This window comes from Vombatus ursinus, unplaced genomic scaffold (genome assembly GCF_900497805.2).
Source record: "Vombatus ursinus unplaced genomic scaffold, bare-nosed wombat genome assembly UNPS02014832.1, whole genome shotgun sequence".
Lineage (NCBI taxonomy): Eukaryota > Metazoa > Chordata > Mammalia > Diprotodontia > Vombatidae > Vombatus > Vombatus ursinus.
The window spans coordinates 11,149,984-11,170,008 of NW_020954610.1; the positions used below are offsets into that span (position 1 = coordinate 11,149,984).

General features: G+C 37.5%; 1 protein-coding gene across 1 annotated transcript in view; it reads left to right on the forward strand.

The window, feature by feature from the left end:
- LOC114025687 (collagen alpha-1(XV) chain-like) overlaps positions 1-20,025 on the forward strand; it is a 117,143-nt gene that overhangs the window by 67,179 nt on the left and 29,939 nt on the right. Inside the window, exons 3-7 of the mRNA XM_027839157.1 lie at positions 689-1,236; positions 8,336-8,410; positions 10,597-10,677; positions 14,696-14,879; positions 17,485-17,597. Of these exons, the coding sequence (XP_027694958.1) occupies positions 689-1,236; positions 8,336-8,410; positions 10,597-10,677; positions 14,696-14,879; positions 17,485-17,597 (1,001 nt within the window). The remainder of the gene's footprint in view (positions 1-688; positions 1,237-8,335; positions 8,411-10,596; positions 10,678-14,695; positions 14,880-17,484; positions 17,598-20,025) is intronic.

Genomic DNA, 20,025 nt, shown 5'->3' on the forward strand with positions numbered 1-20,025 from the left:
AGCGCCAGCCCTGGATTCAGGAGGACCTGAGTTCAAATGTGACCTCAGACACTTAACACTTACTAGCTGTGTGACCCTGGGCAAGTCACTTAACCCCATTGCCTAACCAAATAAAAAAAAGGAGGCGATGTAATTCTCCTTATAGACTGTGAGGAACATAACCAAGGTCAGTTTCTGAGGTCATCCCAAGCCTTGAGATTTGAGTCCAGCTCAGGCACATTCATTGGAAATGCAGGAGCCACAGGGCTGGAAAGATTCACTGTTAAGTATCAAAGAGTCATGGTCAAATATAAGTAAAATTAATAATTGCCTAACCATTGCCTAACCAAATAAAAAAAAAACTATCTTTGTACCCTCATTTAACTCCCAGTGCCTGTTATATAATAGGTGCATAATAAATATTTGTTGATTGACTGAAATGAAATTTTATCAAAATGGGGAATTTCCTTCACCAACACAGATTGCAGCCCATCTATGCTGTAGTAGAGAATCCTGATAGACAAAGACGTTAAGTAACTTGCCTAGAGTCCTTCAGCTAGTATGTGTCAGTATCAGGATTTGAACTCAGCTCTTCCTGACTACAAGATCCTCCCTCGATGCACTAGTCCCAGGTTATCTCTAGAATCCCTTTCCGGCATAGTAAAATATACTTGTATAAAGTAACCTTTCTTTCTCTCTCCTATTACAGAACAAAGATCTAAGGGCCACCTTGATCTCACAGAGTTAATTGGAGTCCCACTGCCCTCGTCTGTCTCCTTCATCACTGGATATGGGGGATTCCCAGCTTACAGTTTTGCACCGGGTGCTAACATTGGCCGACCTACAAGAACTTTAATTCCTGAGACATTCTACAGTGATTTTGCCATCAGTGTTACTGTAAAACCTGATAGTAACCATGGAGGTGTATTATTTGCAATAACAGATGCATTTCAGAAAATTATTTACCTGGGATTAAGGATCTCACAAGTTCAAGATGGCACCCAGAGGATAATACTGTATTATACTGAGCCTGGCTCCCACGTTTCCCAAGAGGCTGCCTCATTTAAAGTTCCAGTAATGACTAATAAATGGAACCGGTTTACAGTTATCATTGAAGGAGGTGATGTAATTCTCCTTATAGACTGTGAGGAACATAACCGAGTTCAGTTTCTGAGGTCATCCCAAGCCTTGAGATTTGAGTCCAGTTCAGGCATATTTGTTGGAAGTGCAGGAGCCACAGGGCTGGAAAGATTCACTGTAAGTATCAAAGAGTCATGGTCAAATATAAGTAAAATTAATAAGAGTCATAACTACATCCTTGAATTGTATTGGATTAGCTTTTCCCAAACTTGGAAGGTAAATGAGCTTCAGTAAATGTTATATGAGACAAATGAAAAGAACCAGAAGAAGTCTTCAGGGGTATCAGGTAGACTCCCTATGAAGGATTTATGAAAAGAAAAAGACAAAAATGACATAAGAAAGAATCCTGGGAGTTGATACACCTGGGTTCAGATCCAGCCTGTACGACCTAGGACAAGTCATTTCACTCCCTTGGTCCTCATTTTCCTCCATCTTTAAGATGGGAGTAGGGAGTTGGATTAAACTTTCTGGGCCTCAGTCTCTTTATCTGCAAAATTAGGTGATTGGACTACATGATTTCTAAGTTCTTCCATCTCAGAATCTATGATGTAGATTGTGAATGGGTTCAAATGTGCATTGAGATGCGCCTACACTGATGAGATCAAGGATCCACTGAAGTAGTAGAAAGAATTCTGGACCTGGAATCAAAGAGCATAAGCTCAAGCCTAGACTCTGCTCTTTATTATCTACGTGGATTTGAGTAAGTTACTTCTCATTCAGTCTAATTCTTTTTTCCCCTTTCTTACGCCTAAGTGTATTATTTAGTAATTTAGCCAACACTATGCTACCATTGTGTTATCTCAATGCAGGTGTGTTTACTCCCCTAAAAGTTAATAGAATGCCAGTGGAGTGGAGGTTCAAGGACAGACCAGGTAAGAGACCATGTGTCTTTTACCCAAGGATCTGCCTAGCTAAACCCATAGATTCTCCTTAGTACTAAGTTGACCACCAAAAATTGATTTTTTTTTCTGTTTCAGGAACAATCAATGATGTTGGACAGGTGTTGGTGTAGGATTTTGTGTTTCTTTGCGATTAACTTCTTTTAAAGTATCATTTATCTACTTAACTCTCTGGGATAGCTCTTCTAGCTAGTCTCCAGAGTCCATTTTGAAATGGGGATTTTCCTTCGTGAAATATTTTTGATGTCCTTTTGGCTTCCAATATCTATTGTTTACTCTTAAATAGAATGACTAGATTTTCTGAGAAACTAACTGTAGGTTGAAAGGCTATATATGTATATATTGGCTTCCAGTATACTTGGTAATTTCTTGTTTTGCATGAAAGTCTGGTGAGTTATGGTTGAATGTTTACACATGAAATCTTCTTTCTGGAAGCTTGAAGAAATGCTTTTTTTTTTCTTTATTGATATAGCTTTGAGGTTTAATGTTGACATGCCTGAGTGAGTTGAATTTTAAGTTTCTTCATATTGAAATTCTATGGCTTTTTTTATTTAAAGTCTTACTTGTTTTCTATAGTTCTTAGAAATTTTCATGATGCTTTAGTGCTTGATCCTTTCTTTTTTGACATTTCTTTTGGTCTTTACTATTTCTGAGATTTCCTCATCTTGATTTGTCCTCCAAAACTGTAATACACATATGCATTGTTTCTACGCTTTCAAACCATAAAAAAGAATCTTCTGGTATTTTGTTTTTAACATCACTTCCATTTCCAAATATGTCTCTTCCTCTCACCTCTCTATACAGATATCCCTTATAACAAAGAATAAAAAGAAAGGGGAAAAGCAGGTCAACAATATTAACCATCAAAGCAACCTAATAGGCAACATTCTAAATTCTTAGCTGTCTACCTCTGCAAAGAAGGGAGGAAAGTACATTTCTTCCTCTCCTCCAGAATCGTGTTTGGTGACTATAATTACAGTGTACAATGCTGATTTTTTTCTTTGTTCTTCTTGTTGTTTTCACACTATTGTGTAGATGGTTTTTCTGTTGCTGTTTACCTCATTCTGCACTTGAAAATCTTCCCATGGTTTTCTAAATTCTTCACATTCATTGTTTCTTTTGACATGATAATATTCCATTACATTAATGTGCCACCATTTCTTTGTCAATTCCCAAAATGATGACAATGTTAAACACTGTATTGTACCTCAGTTACCCCACTGGTAAGATAAGAGTTGAAATAGATGGCCTTTGAGGTCTCTTCCAGTTGAGATCCGCAATCTTACATGTCTTTTAACCTCCTTAAGCCTCTGTTTTGTCGTCTGCTCTCACCAAAGATAGACATGATCTTTTCATCACCAAATTTAGCAGCATCCTCTCAGTCTTCATCCTTCTTGAACCCTCTGCAATATTTGACACTGCTGACCATATTCTTCTCCTGTGCATTCTTTCCTCTCTGGTTTTCATGACATTTTTTTTCTCCTGGTTCCCCTCCTTCTTGTCTCATTGCTATTTCTCAGTCTTCCTTTCTGATTCATCATTGTCACATCCACTAACTGTGGGTTTCCCTCAAGGCATCTGTCCTGGGCACTTTTCTCTTTTTTCTCTCCACTTTCTTACTTGATGCCTCATCAGTTCCAAAGGGTTCATCTCTCTACAGTATATACATATATATATATATATATATGTATGTATGTATATGTATATGTATATATACACACACACAAAATTTCTGTGTATAGAACTAATTATATATATGTATATATATACATATATATGTGTGTGTGTGTATATGTATATATATATACATATATATGTATGAGCACACATATACATACATATAACCTGAGCTTGTCTGGGCATGCCTAGTTCAGAGGAGAACTCAGCACATCCTGACAAGCCCAAGTTACTCACATACAGCCTCCCCAAATATGACTGTAAACTATTCAGGGGAAGAAACTATTTCCCTTTTTTTTTCCCTTTTCCACCCAGTGCTTAGAACAGTGCCTGCTGTGCATCGTGCTCAGTAAATGTTTGTTGATTTATTGATTGACTGAGAATGTTGGACTAGAGTCTCTGATGTTCCATCCAGCTTTGGTCTATGGTACTATGGTACCTCCTTTCCCATATCATAAAAAGAATAATCTAATATAGGTTTTTTTACACACATGTATTATTAACAACTCTGGAATACAATACCAGCATGTACTTTTCCAAAAGAACTTCAAAACATCTCTCATGCTATTGCTAAGATCATCCCAAAACAGTGTATCCTGACTGCACGTGAGCTGTTTTCTTCAGGAACTGGCCAAAACAGTGCAATTCACAGAGAAATCACAAAACTAACAATATAATTAACCAGTGTGGTACAGTGGAAAGAATATTAGATTTAGCTTCAGGATACCTGGGTTCAAATCCTAACACCCACTTATTACCTAGGTGACTTTGGACAACTCACTTAACCTCCTTAGGCCTCAGTTTCTTCACTTGTAAAATGACCCCAAGCCTTCTGGCTCTAAATCTATGATCCTACAATCCTATGGCATAAATGCTATTCTTTAGAGAGTTCAGAATTCTTTCTCATTTGATCTTCCTAAGGACCCAGTGGTAGGTAGTGAGAATCAAGGATGTTGGAAATTCATTAGGCAACCTCTAAAGAGAGAAGCCACAAAATAGGAAGAAGCAGAAAGTGGAGACTTCTTATATTCTCTCTCACTTTCATGGGATCTAGAGCTGCATAGGATTTTATAGGTCATCTAATTGAACTCCAGCATTTTACAGATGAGGAAACTGAGGTTCAGACAGACTCTGAGTGGACTGTCCAAGGTAGTGAGCAGCAGAGCTGAGATTTTCTTCTTCTTGAACTGATATCAGATCCTGCTTTTTTCAACAAGAGAATGTCAGCATCCCAGAGAACAAGCAGTCTATGAGTCAGCTTGTAAGCGCTGTCATTGAAAAAACCGAACTATACACGGAGGTGGGTGTCTGAGTAGGAGTGAAGAAAGTAAGGTTGGACTCTACTACTGCCCAGATCCAGCCTTCGCAACTAAAGAAAGTTTGGGAGAACATGGAGAGTGATCAAAAGTTGGATCGAACAGACATTTAAAGATTGTGAAAGAACCTTACAGAAAGATGAACAGAATGGAGGTCGTGAAGTCTGAGGGGAAGAACACTTCTATTGTGACTCAAGTATATGAAAGGTTCAAGAGGGATAGAAGAATTGAGAATCTAAAAATTGAAATTCTGGCAATGGAATCATAATTCCAATAAGGAAGAAAAGCCGAAGGAATTTAAAGGCGTGACTGTGGCTGAGGGCTTGCTTTTAGAAAGCAGATCTACAAAAGATGGAATGAGAAGCTCCTAAGTAAAGATGAATACAAAAGAGTAGCATGAGCAAGACAGATAGCAAGGCTAAAGACAAGGTTAAGCTGAGGCATGCAAAAGAAAAAAAAACTATTGAAATTTGAAAGGTATTTTAAGCTGTCTTTTGAGCACAACTTCAGCAAGAAAATTTGGTAGGTGGAGAAGCAACAGAAGACACAGAGTGAACTGGACCATAAGCACTGGGAGCACAGGCAGCAGGAAGCTACATAAGAAGTCATGTGGCATGGTGGGTAGAATGAGTATTGGATATAGCATCAGGAAGACCTGAGTTCCAATCCTCCAGCAGATGTTTACTAAGAGTGTGATCCTGGACAAGTCACTTAACCTCTCTAGACTTTTCTTTCCTCACCTGCAAAATGGAGATGATAATAATAGAGCCAATTATTCATTGAGATACTATGTTCAAATGAGATTATATTTAAAATGTGTACAAAGCACACACACATATATACATATACATATACATATACATACATATACATATGGGTATATGTATGTATAGCATAAAGCAGCTAGGTGGTAGAGTGGATGGAGTGGTAGGCCTGGAATCAGGAAGATTTCTCTTCCTGAGTTAAAATCTGGCCTCAGATGCTCACTAGCTATGTGACCCTGGGCAAGTCACCTAACCCTGTTTACCTCAGTTTCCTCATCTGTAAAATGAGCTAGAGAAGAAAATGGCAAAGCACTCCAGTATCTTTGCCAAGAAAACCCCAAATGGGGTCACAAACAGTCAGACATGACTTAAAAATGACTAAACAATAAAGACATATAGAAATATGAGTTTTCATTGACCTATTTTCATATCATTTTGAAAAACTAAAAGCAACATGGTATAATGTATAGCGAGGTAGCCTCAAAGCCAGGAAGTTTTAGGGCAGGAGTGTGCTGGTAAATATTTAATAATTGACTCTCTGTGGGAGGTGAGGGGGAAGTACATGCAAGACACACTTTTAAGTTTAATCAGCAATATTTACATTTTCTCCATCCTTTCTTAACTCTAGACAATAAAACAATACATCAAGGCCAGATCTGTAGCATTTGCTGATTTGGGAGGTGTAAATGCTCTTCCTGAAAACTTAACAATCAGCTCTCACCCTATTTATTGACTTAGGTTCAAAAGTCCCACCTCTAATAATACAGTCACTTAACCTCTTAGTTCTTTGTGTAACTCCATAAGACTATAAATTACATAGAAGTTTCCAGTCTGCATCAGTAGAGAAAATTTCCTCACCTGGTTGTTCCCTATATAAATTAAAACCCAGGTCCAATCTCTATCCCTTTACTTTTATTGTTGTTGTTTTTGGAGGCAATTGGGATAAAGTGACTTGCTCAGAGTCACACAGCTGTGTCTGAGGTCTGATTTGAACTCAGGTTTTCTATCCCCCCTTAGTTTTGAAGGACTAACTTTAAATTTTAAAAGTTCTTCAGATTCTCTGTATTTTTAAATGCCTGAAATGACTAGTTGTCTAATTAACTAACAAGAGAAAACCAGCACATGCCAGTAATTAGGGAAATCTTTAGATGGGGTGGTAGGACAGGGTAGTCTGTTGCCTGAAAGACTGTGGAGCACCAGTATCATCATCACCATCACCATCACCATCAAACATTTATTAAGTAATTACTGTGTGCCAGGCATTGTGCTAACTGCTGGAGTTACAAAGAAAGGCAAAAGCAGTCCCTGCCCAGGATTTCAGAAAAACCTGGAAAGATTTACAGGAACTGATGCTGACTGAAGTAAACAGAGCCAGGAGAAGATTGTACACGGTAACAGCAACATTGTGCGGTGATCAACTTTGATAGACTTAGCTCTTCTCAACAATGCAATGATCTAAGACAATTCCAAAAGACTCATGATGGAAAATGGTATCCACATCCAGAGAAAGAACTATGGAGTCTGAATGCAAATCGAAGCATACTATTTTCTCTTTTTTGTTTTTTTTTCTTTCTTGTGGTCTTTTTCCCTTTTGTTCTGATTCTTCTTTCACAATATGACTAATGTGGAAATAGGTTTAATATGATTGTACATGTATAGCCTATATCAGATTGCTTGCTGTCTTGGAGAGGGGAGAGGAAAGGGAGGGAGAAAATAATTGGAAGGCAAAATCTTATAAAAGTGAATGTTGGAAACTATCTTTACATGTAATTGGAAAAAATAAAATACGATTAAGGAAAAAAAAACAGTCCCTGCCCTCAAGGAGCTCCCATTCTAATCAGAGAGATAACATACAAACATACAAGATAAGTACAGGATAAATTAGAGGTGACCTCAGAAGAAAGGCACTAGCAAGGGGAGGGAAGCAGCAAGAGGGGTGACCAGGAAAGGCATGCATGCAAAGCTATGGAGAACACAAGGTCAGCTCTACACTATGATAAATCAACAGAATAAGATTTTAGTCTAGGATATGTTTATAAATTTTCAGAATTATTCCTTTATACAGCTTCAAAATATTGTAGCCCTGATAAGGTATTAAAAAAACCTGAATAAAATCATAAATTATCTTAATAAATCATCACAAAAGGAGCAAAATGTTCCCCTAAGTACATATTTCTAATCATACTATCAAAGACATGAGCCCTGTGCAGCCTGCTTGATCATCCTTTGGTTAGCTAATGCAAGGTTTAGCATCATAGAACTTGCTTTTAAATACTTTGAAATTTCTTTCATGTGTCCACGGAAATGAATTTTATTTTTAAAAATATCTGTTATGAATGTCAATTTTTTTACATTACATTTAATTCTCACTCCTTTCAAATTAAAGTCTCCCTTGTGAAAAGGAAATAATTAAGCAAAAACATCCTCTTGGTCCAAGTAAATCACGTAAAAATTCATGTAAATCTTTCAAATGTCTGTTATGTGAGGCAAGAACCAGAAACTATATTTATCCTCATGGTTCCTTTATGTTGAGTCATTCACCAACTCTCTTTTCACTTAGGGTTCAATACAACAATTAACCATTCAGCCAGATCCTCACCCTTCCAAGGACCAATGTGAAGATGATGACCCATATGTGAGTACTCCCAGATTTCTAATTCAACTCTAATCAAGCTGCTGCCACAGACAAAGGCTGATTTTCTAGTTGATCAATTTCCATGATGTAATCACTCACATTACAAAAAATTTGAAACCCTCTGAAAATTCTGCATTTGGTTTGGCTCAAATTCTATTTCAGGTGTTTTTGCAGTACTTTAATGATTTTGTTGGTTTATGGATCCAGTTCTGGATACCATGGACAGGGCACTACCACCTTTGAAGACTCTATGCCTGTATTCTCTGTTAAATTGCTGTAAGAATGGGGACACAATGAAGCTTCTCCAAGCCAGAGCCTCTGAGTATCTTTAAGCAGTGAAAGATGGGATATGAAGCCGGCTGAACCCCACCAAATAAACAGAAACAACTTTGTTCAAGAGGGGAAAAGATATATTTAATGAGGACTTGAAAACATATGGAAATTGGGGAAAATTTTCTATCTCAGTTTAAACATGAAAATCCATGAAAACATGGAAATCTATAAATAGAAGATGCATTTTGTAGCAGTAGACCTAGTGATACAGACACATAATTGTAAATAAAATGGAATTAGATTATATCTCCTGGGTCTAATTGGGCTTGCCTTGGGACAATACCATAAGGTCATCCCAAGTTAAAACTAAAACAGACAGACAGACACCCATTGCCTCTTGCACCTTTGTCCAATAGAGAGAAGAGGGAAAGAAAGACATTACTACCAATTGCTGTTCTGTCTGTCAAAAAGAAGAAGGAACCATTGTAACATGCCATTCCTTCTTCCTCTTGGGACAGAGGGCTAAAGACCTGACCAAGCAGAAAACCTGTCTAATTTTAAGTCTTTCTTCCCACTACTTCCAGTCTAGTCATTGCCTTCTTACTAGAGTTTTTATAGTCTGCTTCTCAGCATCTCCTGAATTTTGAAGGCAAAAACGTACAGCATTCCAAATTCTATGTCAAATTTGAGGGTTCATGGGGAGAATTTCCACCTTTTAAGGAACAAATCAGTTTGAATCAAGGAGGTCCTACTTTGTTAAAAATAGAAAGCTGTCTCTTTAGTCCCGTTACATGATTCATTGCTATCCCTTATCCAAGATCTATTGTTCTGCTGGAACTAAGAAGAAGTGGAGTGTGGGTAGGAGATAGAAGATAAGTTATTATACCTCCCCTGATTCCAAATAGGTAGAAAGAAATGATGTATCAATAGAAAATCATGATGTTGCCAAAGATAACTAAGCATGTAGGTGCCTAATAACTACATTTTAGAGAAGACATCAATAACCTGGAATATATCCAGAAGAAAAGAGTGTCTTGAAATTGTACCTCCCAAGGATTTGCTGGAGAGTCTTGACATATTTAGCTTGCAGAAGAGAAGACTTAGGAGGTAAATAATAGCATTTTTCAAATTGTTTAAGGCTTGTTGGAGGGAAGAGGGACTAGGCTTGTTCTACTTGGCTCCATTGGATGGAACAAGGACTAATGGTTGGAAATTAGAGAGAGGGAGATTTCAGCTCAATATAAGGAAAAATTTACTAAGAATTTGAGTTGTCTGAAACTGGAATGAGCAGCTTTGGAGAGCAATGAGTTCTCTGTTCCCAAAGGTCTCCAAGCAGAAGTTGTATGACCATTTGTTAAGAATGTTATGGTGGATGTTTTTACTTTGGATGGGGTTGAACCATATGACCTCTGCATTTTTTTAAGATCCTACATTCTTCTAGCTGAGGGCTAGAAATAGTATATTTTCCTTCTATTTTCCCCAGAACCACAAAAAAAGGACAACTAGATTTTAGAATTTAAAAAAAATAGATACAATGCACATGTGTGCATGTAAGAATTAACCTAAATTAATTAATCCTTTATGCTTTGTAAATGAGAATTAATAAAAATTAAACTGAAAGGCACTGATTTTTCTTATCCCTTCATTTTGAATTCTTTTCTTTTATTTACTTACAGAGCAAATACCAAAAAATTGATTTAGAAGTGAAATATTCTCTCAAACCGGTCGTTTAAATTGATTGTTAAAAAAAAAAATGACTTTTTAACAGTACATCACCTTAGAGTGCCAAGCAGGCTATTGCTTCTTAATCAGGCTTGACCTTTTATGGCAGATGTAGTTGTCATTAACTCATGTAAATTATTTCTCTTTCATATGGTGTATGAGGTGTATGAGTTTGATTTGGTTTTGCCTAGGCATCTGGAGAGACCAGTGGTCTTCAGGAAGCAGAAGATGTTGCTGAAATACAAGAGGCCATCACATACACTCAACCCCCTGTAAGTGGCTGAATTAATTAATTGTTTTACTGATACATCATTAGTTTACACTAATGGTAAATGAGTTTGTTTCGACTGGGCTGCAAATCCTCTTGTACCTTGACAGGATCACTATACTTCAGGATCTTGGGTTTTCACCCACTTCATTTCTGAAGTATCAATTAGTTGGTCAGTAAGCATTTATCAGGCACCTACTATGTGTCAGGTATTGTGCTTAAGCAGTGGGACCCTAAATGGTCATATCAACCAAAGGCAATCAAGTCCCAAGAAAAAGGACTTAAATCACTCACACAAAACTCTTGTGTACCAAGTACCTTCTTTCCTACCTCTGTTCTTTTGCTTATACCATTCTATCTGGAAAGCCTTACCTATGCCCACTGATGAACATCAAAATTCTACACATCCCAGCTTCAATGTCCCTTGTCCCACGAAGTATTTGAGAGAGTAGTTTCAGTAGAATGTTGGAGAAGGAAATTCAGTTCTAGGAGAAAGTGGGCAGTGAGAAAGTGGGGAGGGAGGTTCAAGTATATATTTTTAAAAAGAAATTTAATAGTTAAGGGGAACAGAGAGGAGAGATGGTAGCTGAATGAGATGGAAAGACCAAGCAAAATCTTTTTGTTGGATTGGGAAGCATTGGATATGTTTGCAGGCATATGGAAAAGAGTCAGTGGTAAGACTGAAAATGCATGAGAGAGAGGACATTCACTGGAGGAAGGTCTTGGAGGGGGCAAGAGGAAATGAGATCAGAGATACAGGTAAGGGGATCAGCTTTAGTGAGTAGTAAAGATCCTTCTTTATGAACAGAGGTATGGAGGAAACAGAGGTTGATGATGGTAAGAATAAAAAGAGAAGAAATGAACTCACGTCAGGAGAGTTCAATCTTCTCTCTGTCCCCTAGTGGGGACTTGGAAGCATATGGAAATTGAGGGAAATTTTCTAACTCAGTATAAATATGAAAATCCACAAAAACAACTTCTACAAATAGAGGCTATGTTTTGTAGCAGTAGCCCTAATGATAAAGACACACAATGATAAATACAGCAGAATTATATTTTGACTCCTGGGCCTAATTGGGCCTGCCTTGAGATAAGGCCCAAGGCCATTCCAGGTCAAAACTAAGACAGATAGACATACAAACACACCCAGTGATTCTTGTGCCTTTGTCCAATAGCGAGAGAGGAAGAAAAGGGCGTTGCTACCACCTACTGTTCTGAAATTCCACTGTCTGACCACAACCTGCTGGTCTTCCATTTCTCTGACTTTCTCACGGGCATTAAACATTGTTTGCCCTAATTGTGACCTTTAGTCTCCTTTCCCATCCTTTTTCTCTTAGCTCATCTTTCCCACTTTGGCTCCATTTCCCAGCCTTGAGCCATGATTTGCCATTTTCATGTTTCAGTAGCTACTAACCTAGAATTCCTTATTTGTCTTACCTCTTTCTTTCCCCCTTTCCATCTTCCACTATGCCCATAAATCACTATCCCTAGGTAATGCCCATCTGATTTCTCTATTACTGCTCTAGGGCTACTGGGCCTCACTGAAAAAAGTACTGGTATTTTCGTGGTTTCCATGAGATTTCTTCCCTTGACTCCATGATTACAAAATGAGTACTTCCAGAATTTCAGCAGGAGTGGGGGCTGGGATGATGGGAGAATGGGGTGGGGATAGGAAGGGCAGAGAGAGACAGAAACAGATAGAAACAGAGAGATAGAGACAAAAGGAGTTGTATGGCATCACTGGGTACATTTTGTAGATGTTGGGTTGAGATGAAGGGATCAAAGTATCTTCCCTATCCATGGTAGTATATGATTTCTCCTTGACTCCCCTTGTGAGTGAGTTACGTATATCTCCTTGTGGTTTCCTACATGGAAATCAGTTGGGGGTGGCAAGGTGGAGTGTAAAATTGAGTCTGTCTGACCTTTAAAAAAATGGAAATCTCCAGTGGAAGTTTACTGGTTTTAGGAGGGTGGAGGAAGGTGGTTCTGGGGTAAAAATGGAAATCACCCAGAGTTTAGTAAATTACTGCAGAAATTTCCTCATAAGAGAATTGACCCAAGTCCTTATTGGCTAGTGGCTACATGAGAAATGTTTTCTGAGGTATTCCTTTTCTCTATTTTAGAGAACAGAAACACAGAAGAAAAGTTAATGTTGGCATATGGTGATAATGAAGACAAGGTCTTTTGTTCAGTAGGGGAGAGGGATGGTAGGAGGGAGAGAGAGAAAGATATAGACACTCAGAGAATATACATATATATGCACATATATGTATATGTACAATGTATTTTGCCTGTATCTATGTAAATTGAAGGTAGTAGTGGGAAAGAAGGCTTTAGGATATTGGAGGATGAGTAAAGGCTTCATTTAGGTGCTGTTTGAGTTTAATTTTTGAAGAAAGAAGGGATTCTAAGAGGCGAAGATGAGGAGGGAGTACATTCCAGGCCTGGCAAACAGCCACTGCAATGGCACAGAGATAGGAGATTGAGAAGTGTATGAGAAACAGTATAATGGTCAGGTCATTTGACTATAGAGTAATGGAAGCAGAGTAATATATAATGAGGCCAGAAAGATATTTGGAGTATCCAGATTGTGATGGGTTTTAAAAGGCAAACAGGGGGTTATATTTTATCCTAGAGGCAATAGAAAGCCACTGGAATTTAATTGAATGGGGGAGTGACATGGTCAGACTTTCCCTTAAGGAAAATTACTTTGGCAGCTATGCAGAGGATAGATCAGAGTGGAGAGACCTGAGTTAGGAAAACTAATTAGGAGTGTATTGTAGTAGTCCAAGCAAGTGGTGATGAGGATCTGAACCAAGGCATGGCTTTGTGAGTCATGAGAAGGGGTTGGATGCAGGAGTGTGCTGGACCTGGATCTTACTGGCTCTCAATAGCTGATTGTTAAATTTTCAGTGTGATCATTTAAGCCACAGAAACAGACAAAATGCTACAAATTGGGGCTTGATTTATTGATTATATAGACTTAAGAAAGTGACTAAGAAAATGTTAATAATGTAGATTAAATTTGAGTGTGCCATGTTTTTGGACAGCTGGTTGTTAAACATTTGCTAGCACAGTCTTGGATGTAAGAAATGTCGTGGAAATATAAATCATGAGATTTACCAATTGATTGGGCATGTGGGATGAGGGAGAGTGAAGGGCAGAGGATAACACTGACGTTACACTATGACTTTCCTTATGCCATTGAGTTCTGTCACTATTTTAACAGAGTGAGTCAGTCAACAAATATTTATTAAAAGGGTATTGATTCCTAAGGGGATAAGGAAAGGGATTGGACCTGTGATTTCACTGGTATACAGAGCTTTGGAGTGAGGAAACTCCTTCTAATAAAATAATTATATAATAATAAATAGATGTTATGTTTCCATAAAGGGAAGCTAGGTGGCACAGTGGGTAGAGATCCAGCCCGGGAATCAAGAGGACCTGAGTTCAAATCCAGACTCACTTAACCCTTTTTGCCTTAGTTTCCTCATCTATAAAATGAACTGGAGAAGGAAATGGCAAACCACTCCAGAATCTTTGCCAAGAAAACCCCACATAGGGTTACAGAGAATCAGACACAACTGAAATGACTCAACAACAACAAAACATTTCTATAATTGATGCTTTATAACTTATAAAGCACATTCTCACACGTTGCTTCATAGAATAAGGTAGATGAGTCTGGCATTGCCTTACTTTATTCCCAAAGATGCCATCTGGTTCTAAATATTAACTTTATTGCCAGATAATTTTTGCAGTGGTAAATAGGACATTCACAATCATTTGAATATATTAAAAAGAACAGATTCTTAAATGAGGATCTTTGGAAGAAAACCAAGTCTACGTTCAATTGTTTCAGGTCTTCATAAAAATCTCTTTTCTGATATTCCCCTTTTGGAGGTGAACACAATTACTCTTGGCTTATTTGGCACTTTGTGGGTATATTTTCCTTTTCCAAACTATTCAAAGACATTTCTTTTGCTATTGCTAAGAAAATAATTTTAGATTTTTTTTTTTAGCCTGAAGAAATAAAGTCAGAGCCAGTAGAAGCACCTCCAACAATACCATCTGAGTCTAAGGAAATGGAGCTCTCAGGTGATGCTGAGACTGAGGATGGTCCTGAGGCTGAGGATGGCCCTAAGGCTGAGGATAGCCATGAGATCACCAACACCAGTCACACAGACCACAGCAGCTCAGAACAAGGTCAGTTCCTTAACTCATTTTGTATTCTGAGGCTTTTTCTTTATTACAAAGAATCTTGCCCAGTGACAAATGGAAATCTAGTAGTATTTAAGATACAGTTACTCAAACTCTTAATCAGTTGGGTTTCTTTTAGAGAGCAATTACAGGATTTGTCATTAAGTAATTTGTAATAATATATAGTTAATAAAAGTATAATTTATAATAATTATTAATTTATAATTAATAGGATTTGAATCTGGAAGAGGCTTGAGAGACCATCTAACCTAGACTCATCCTTTTACAAATGATGAAACTCAATCTCTGAGAGGGGAATTTATTTGTTCAAGTTTTTGGCCAATGATTCAATCCTGATATTACCCAGTGTTCCTAGAGATAGAATATTTTGAAATCAAATTGGAATTTAATGCATAAAGAAGCTTAGAGAAACAGAAAGCAGGGACCAAAGGAGCATAAGGAAAGAGATCTGGACCTGGAAGAGGCCTTTGAATGTCTAGTCCCTCCATTTTACAGATGAGAAAACTGAGGCCCCAAGGATGTTAAATGATTTGCCCAAGGTCACACAAGGAGATACAGTGTGAAGTGAAAATATGTTTTGAAACATTTCCATAAAATCATAACCAAATTAATATCTGAATATCCTCCCCAATACCTACAGATTAAAGTCTATACTCTCAGTATGACCTTCAAGACCCTCCACTTTCTGGCCTGCATCTACCTTCCCAGCCATTTCTTATCTATCCCCTACTTTATCTATACACATAGGACCCAGCTGCTAGATGAGGCAGTGGATAGAGCCTTGGAATTGGAGTCTGAACACCTCGGTTCAAATTGTACTTCAGATGCTGAAGTAATCCTGGGCAAGTCACTTGAGGCTTTCTCAGTCTTGGTTCCCACATCTGTAAAATGGACATAATAATAGGGTCTGCCTTATAGGGTTGTTGTGAAGATCAAAAGAGTTAACATATGTTAAGTGCTTTGCAACTGTCATAATACTATAATAATAATAACTAGCTTTATACAAGATGTCCCCAAAGACTTAGTGAGGTTTTAAGCTATTAGTTATTAAACTATAAGATATAAAGTGTATTTATATAAATTTATATAAAGGGTATTAGCTTAAAACGTCACTAAGACTTTTATATATTATACAACCCTCATAATTCTATAATAATAATAATATCTAGCATTTATACAAAGTATCTCTAAAGTCTTAGTGAAATTTTAAGCTATTAGTTATTCAGCTAAAAGCTATTAGCTTCAAACTTCACTGAGACTTTTGTATACTATACAACCCTGGCGATATAATAATAATAACTAATATTTACAAAAGGTATCTCTAAAGTCTTAGTGGGTTTTAAGCTATTAGTTACTAAGCTATAAGCTAGTAGCTTAAACTTCACTAAGATTTTTGTGATACCTTGTATAAATGCTAGTTGTTGTTGTTGTTGTTGTTGTTGTTGTTATTATTATTATTATTATTATTATTATTTCCATCTCTGTACTTTATTCATATCGTTCCCTGTGCCTGGAAGACCTTCCTTGACTTCTATCTGCACCCCATTCCCATTTTACCCTGGTGACAGCTTACCTTCCTTCAAGGTTTTGCTCAAATGAGATCTGCTCTATTAAGCTTTCTTTCCCTGCTTCTTGCCCCACTCCCCAATAGGAATGGATTTCTCTCTCTTTTCTATAGCACTTCGTACATCTGTACGCACTTATATTCCAGTCTGTGTAAGATGTATCTATGCATTTACATTCCCTTTCCCCCTGAGCTCCATGAAGTCAGGGACTAGTTTTTATTTAATCTTTGAGGTTTCCTCAGCGTCTTGCACATGCTCAATAAATGTTTGGTGAATAAATAAGATGAACAGAGATTTGGAGGACAATTGATTTAATGTCTCCTAGATGAGGAGAGACATTAATCCTGTCAGTGCTGATCATGTGGATTGAAGAGTTAGGGACTAAATTAAGGCCATTAGATGCCAAAGTGACTGGTCATTTTGGTGAACCAGCTAAACCAATTATTTGATATTATATAATTGGCTCCACATCCATCAGTCCTCCCCCCCAAAAAAAAAGTCTTTTGACTGAAGTTTTCACCTTTCAACAAGTTATGTTAATGTTCTGTACTGTGGGAAAAGATGGTAGAAGAATTAGTGGGAGAAGAATTATTTGCTGGACCTAGAAGCATGTGACCCTGACCAAATCACTTCCTCCCTCTTTGGGCTTCGGTTTTATCATCTGTGGAATGAAGCAGTTGGACTGGATAAGCTCTAAAATTCCTTCCAACTCCCAAATTCTGTGATTTAAGCAGCAAGAATACCCTTATGGCCCAAATCTCACTTTTTACTAGTTAAATGAGGCCCGGTGAAATAGGGAGCCAGCTGGCCACAAGTACTCTCTAGTGGTTGACAACCTTTTGTGGATGAGAATAAAGTCAGTGGTAGACAGTGAAGCCTCTTGGCAACCTCATGGTTAACCAGTCAACTAGACTTCTTGAGCCCCATCAGAGTGTATGTGTGTGAATATATGTCCCATGGGGGATGGTAATCTCATTTTCACCTAGTCTTTATACTATAATAGAATGACCCTTTTTTCAATTTAGGAACTGGTGACTCCATTCATGACACACAAGAAAAGGACAATGTTACTGAGAGTGACCAAAAAGAAGAGATTGGTTCAGGAGATGAAGAGCTCCTTGAAATAAGTGGAGAAAAGGTGTGTAATAAATTAAATATGTCAATTCAGTAGGGCGCACCTCATTTGCGTCTTTCAACTTTAATAGTGACTTTTTTATTAAGTATACCATCACCAAAAAAAAATTATGTCTATTTGCTCATATTTCCCTTAATAACCTACTCTGATGCTTCCTCATGACCTTCAGATGACTCTGTTTCAGTTCTTGAAGGCTATACTAATGAGGCACAATCTTTGGAAGACAGAAAAACTCCAACTCTGGGCTGAGTGATGGAACATGTACCAGCTGTGTGAGGGCAAGATTGGGGGGATGGGGTGCGGCGATCATTTCCAAAAGGTTGGCCAATAGTGATGAAGTTTTTGGAGCTGTGGCAGCTTAGATAGGCAATACATAAAACATTCAAAAACGTGATCTGTGAAGATAGAGGAAATGAATATCCATGCCCAGAAAATCATAGATCTTTGAAGGTGTCAAAAAATTGCTTATAGCTCCGAACTGAGGACAGTACAGAGTAATTGAGAACCATACTGTGATCTGTCTCTGAGCTTCCAAACATATAAAAAATATTTTTACCAGATTTGTAAGTTCATCTGTACTTGAATTTAGCCATTATAGATTCATATAAATGACTAATAATTTAATTTCTGAGCATAAACTTCCCTCCATCAAACTTCACATAATACTTTACTTTCTAATGAACTTTTCATCTAATGCTGTGGATTATAGTGATCTATATTTGTATCCTCACCCCCACCCCCCATCCTTCCCTCAAGCCCTCAACACCTATTGGAACCAGGAACATGTATCATCATCATCATTATTTTTTTTTTATCTAAGATGTATGATTCCATTGTTGTAGGTTTCCCTGGTAAGGGAACTCCCTTTAAAAATATAAATCAGCAGCTGTTCTGTAATTTAGGGTATTAAAGAGTTGCCTGAAGTACTGAGAGATTAATTGATTTGCCCAACATCACACAGCCAGTGTGTATCAGAGGTAGGATTTGAATTTTTGGCCTCTAGGGCCAACTTTCTTCCCACTATATTCTACTGCCACTTACCCAAATTAGCTCATTTTAAACAGGGCCAGGGATTTGAGCCATCTACCTGGTAGATTCAACTAATCAGCTATGGGTTTACCAATGAGCAATTGATTACCATGAGATTTATTCAACTAAGTCGATACCACTGCCAACCCAATAAAATAATAATTCAAAATTGTCAGTTCACTTATCCAGGTTATTATAAATGCACAAGTAGACCCATTGAATGTCAAGTATTCCATTGCTTCATAGCTGTCCTAGAATTTTTTTTTTAAATTGACAATAAATGATCCACTTGATGGCAACACAAAGACTGAACTTGAATGTGTCTTTCATTTTTTCCAGTATCCAAAAAGGTAATAATGCCCATGGTGTCCTTCTTCAAGGAGATGTTGTGAAGATAAAATGAAAATAATGCTATTATTAAAATGGAAATTGTTAGATATGCCCCAATTTTATACTAATTTCATTAGCACAGTGACTGGCACACAGTAGGTACTAAGTAAATGCTTGCTGACTTTTCTTGATTTGGAATCATGGCAACTTATACTTCAGCATTACACTGGATCTATGATCTCATCAATTTAGGTACTCCCTTTCACAATACAGTTCACAATCCATCTACACCTACCTATCCCATGTGACTCTTGTGTCTATGTTCTCTTAATCTACCACAAAGGATCCAGCTAACATACTGAGGCCCTTGACACTGAATCAATACCACTGGTTATCTCTTACTCTCACGATGTGACTGGACCAGACTGGCCCATCTTTCTTTATTTTTCTTTTTTTTTAATTAATTTATTTTGATTTATCAACAATCACTTCCATATACTTTTGAGTTTAAAATTTTTCTGCCCTTCCTTCCTACCACCCTCCCCAAGATGGCGTACAATCTGATATAGGCTATACATATACATTCCTATTAAACATATTTTCACATTAGTGATATTGTAAGTAAGAATTAGAACCAATAGGATGAACCACCAGAAAGAGGAAACAAAGCTCAACAGAAGCAAAAAAAATAGCAAATAGTATGCTTCGATCTGCATTCAAACTCCACAGTTCTTTGGATGTGGATAGCATTTTCCATCATGAGGCCTTTGGAGATGTCTTAGATCCTTGTATTGCTAGGAAGGGTTAAGTTTATCAATATTAGTCATCACACAACATGGCTGTTATTGTGTACAACGTTCTCTTGGTTCTGCTCACTTCACTCAGCATCAGACCATACAAGTCTTTCCAGGTTTTTCTGGAGTCAGTCCATTCATCATTTCTTATAGCACAATAGTATTCCATTACATTCATATACCACAACTTGCTCAGCATTCCCCAATTGATGGGCTTCCTCTTGGCCCATCTCTTTCTTTCTTTCTTTCTTTCTTTCTTTCTTTCTTTCTTTCTTTCT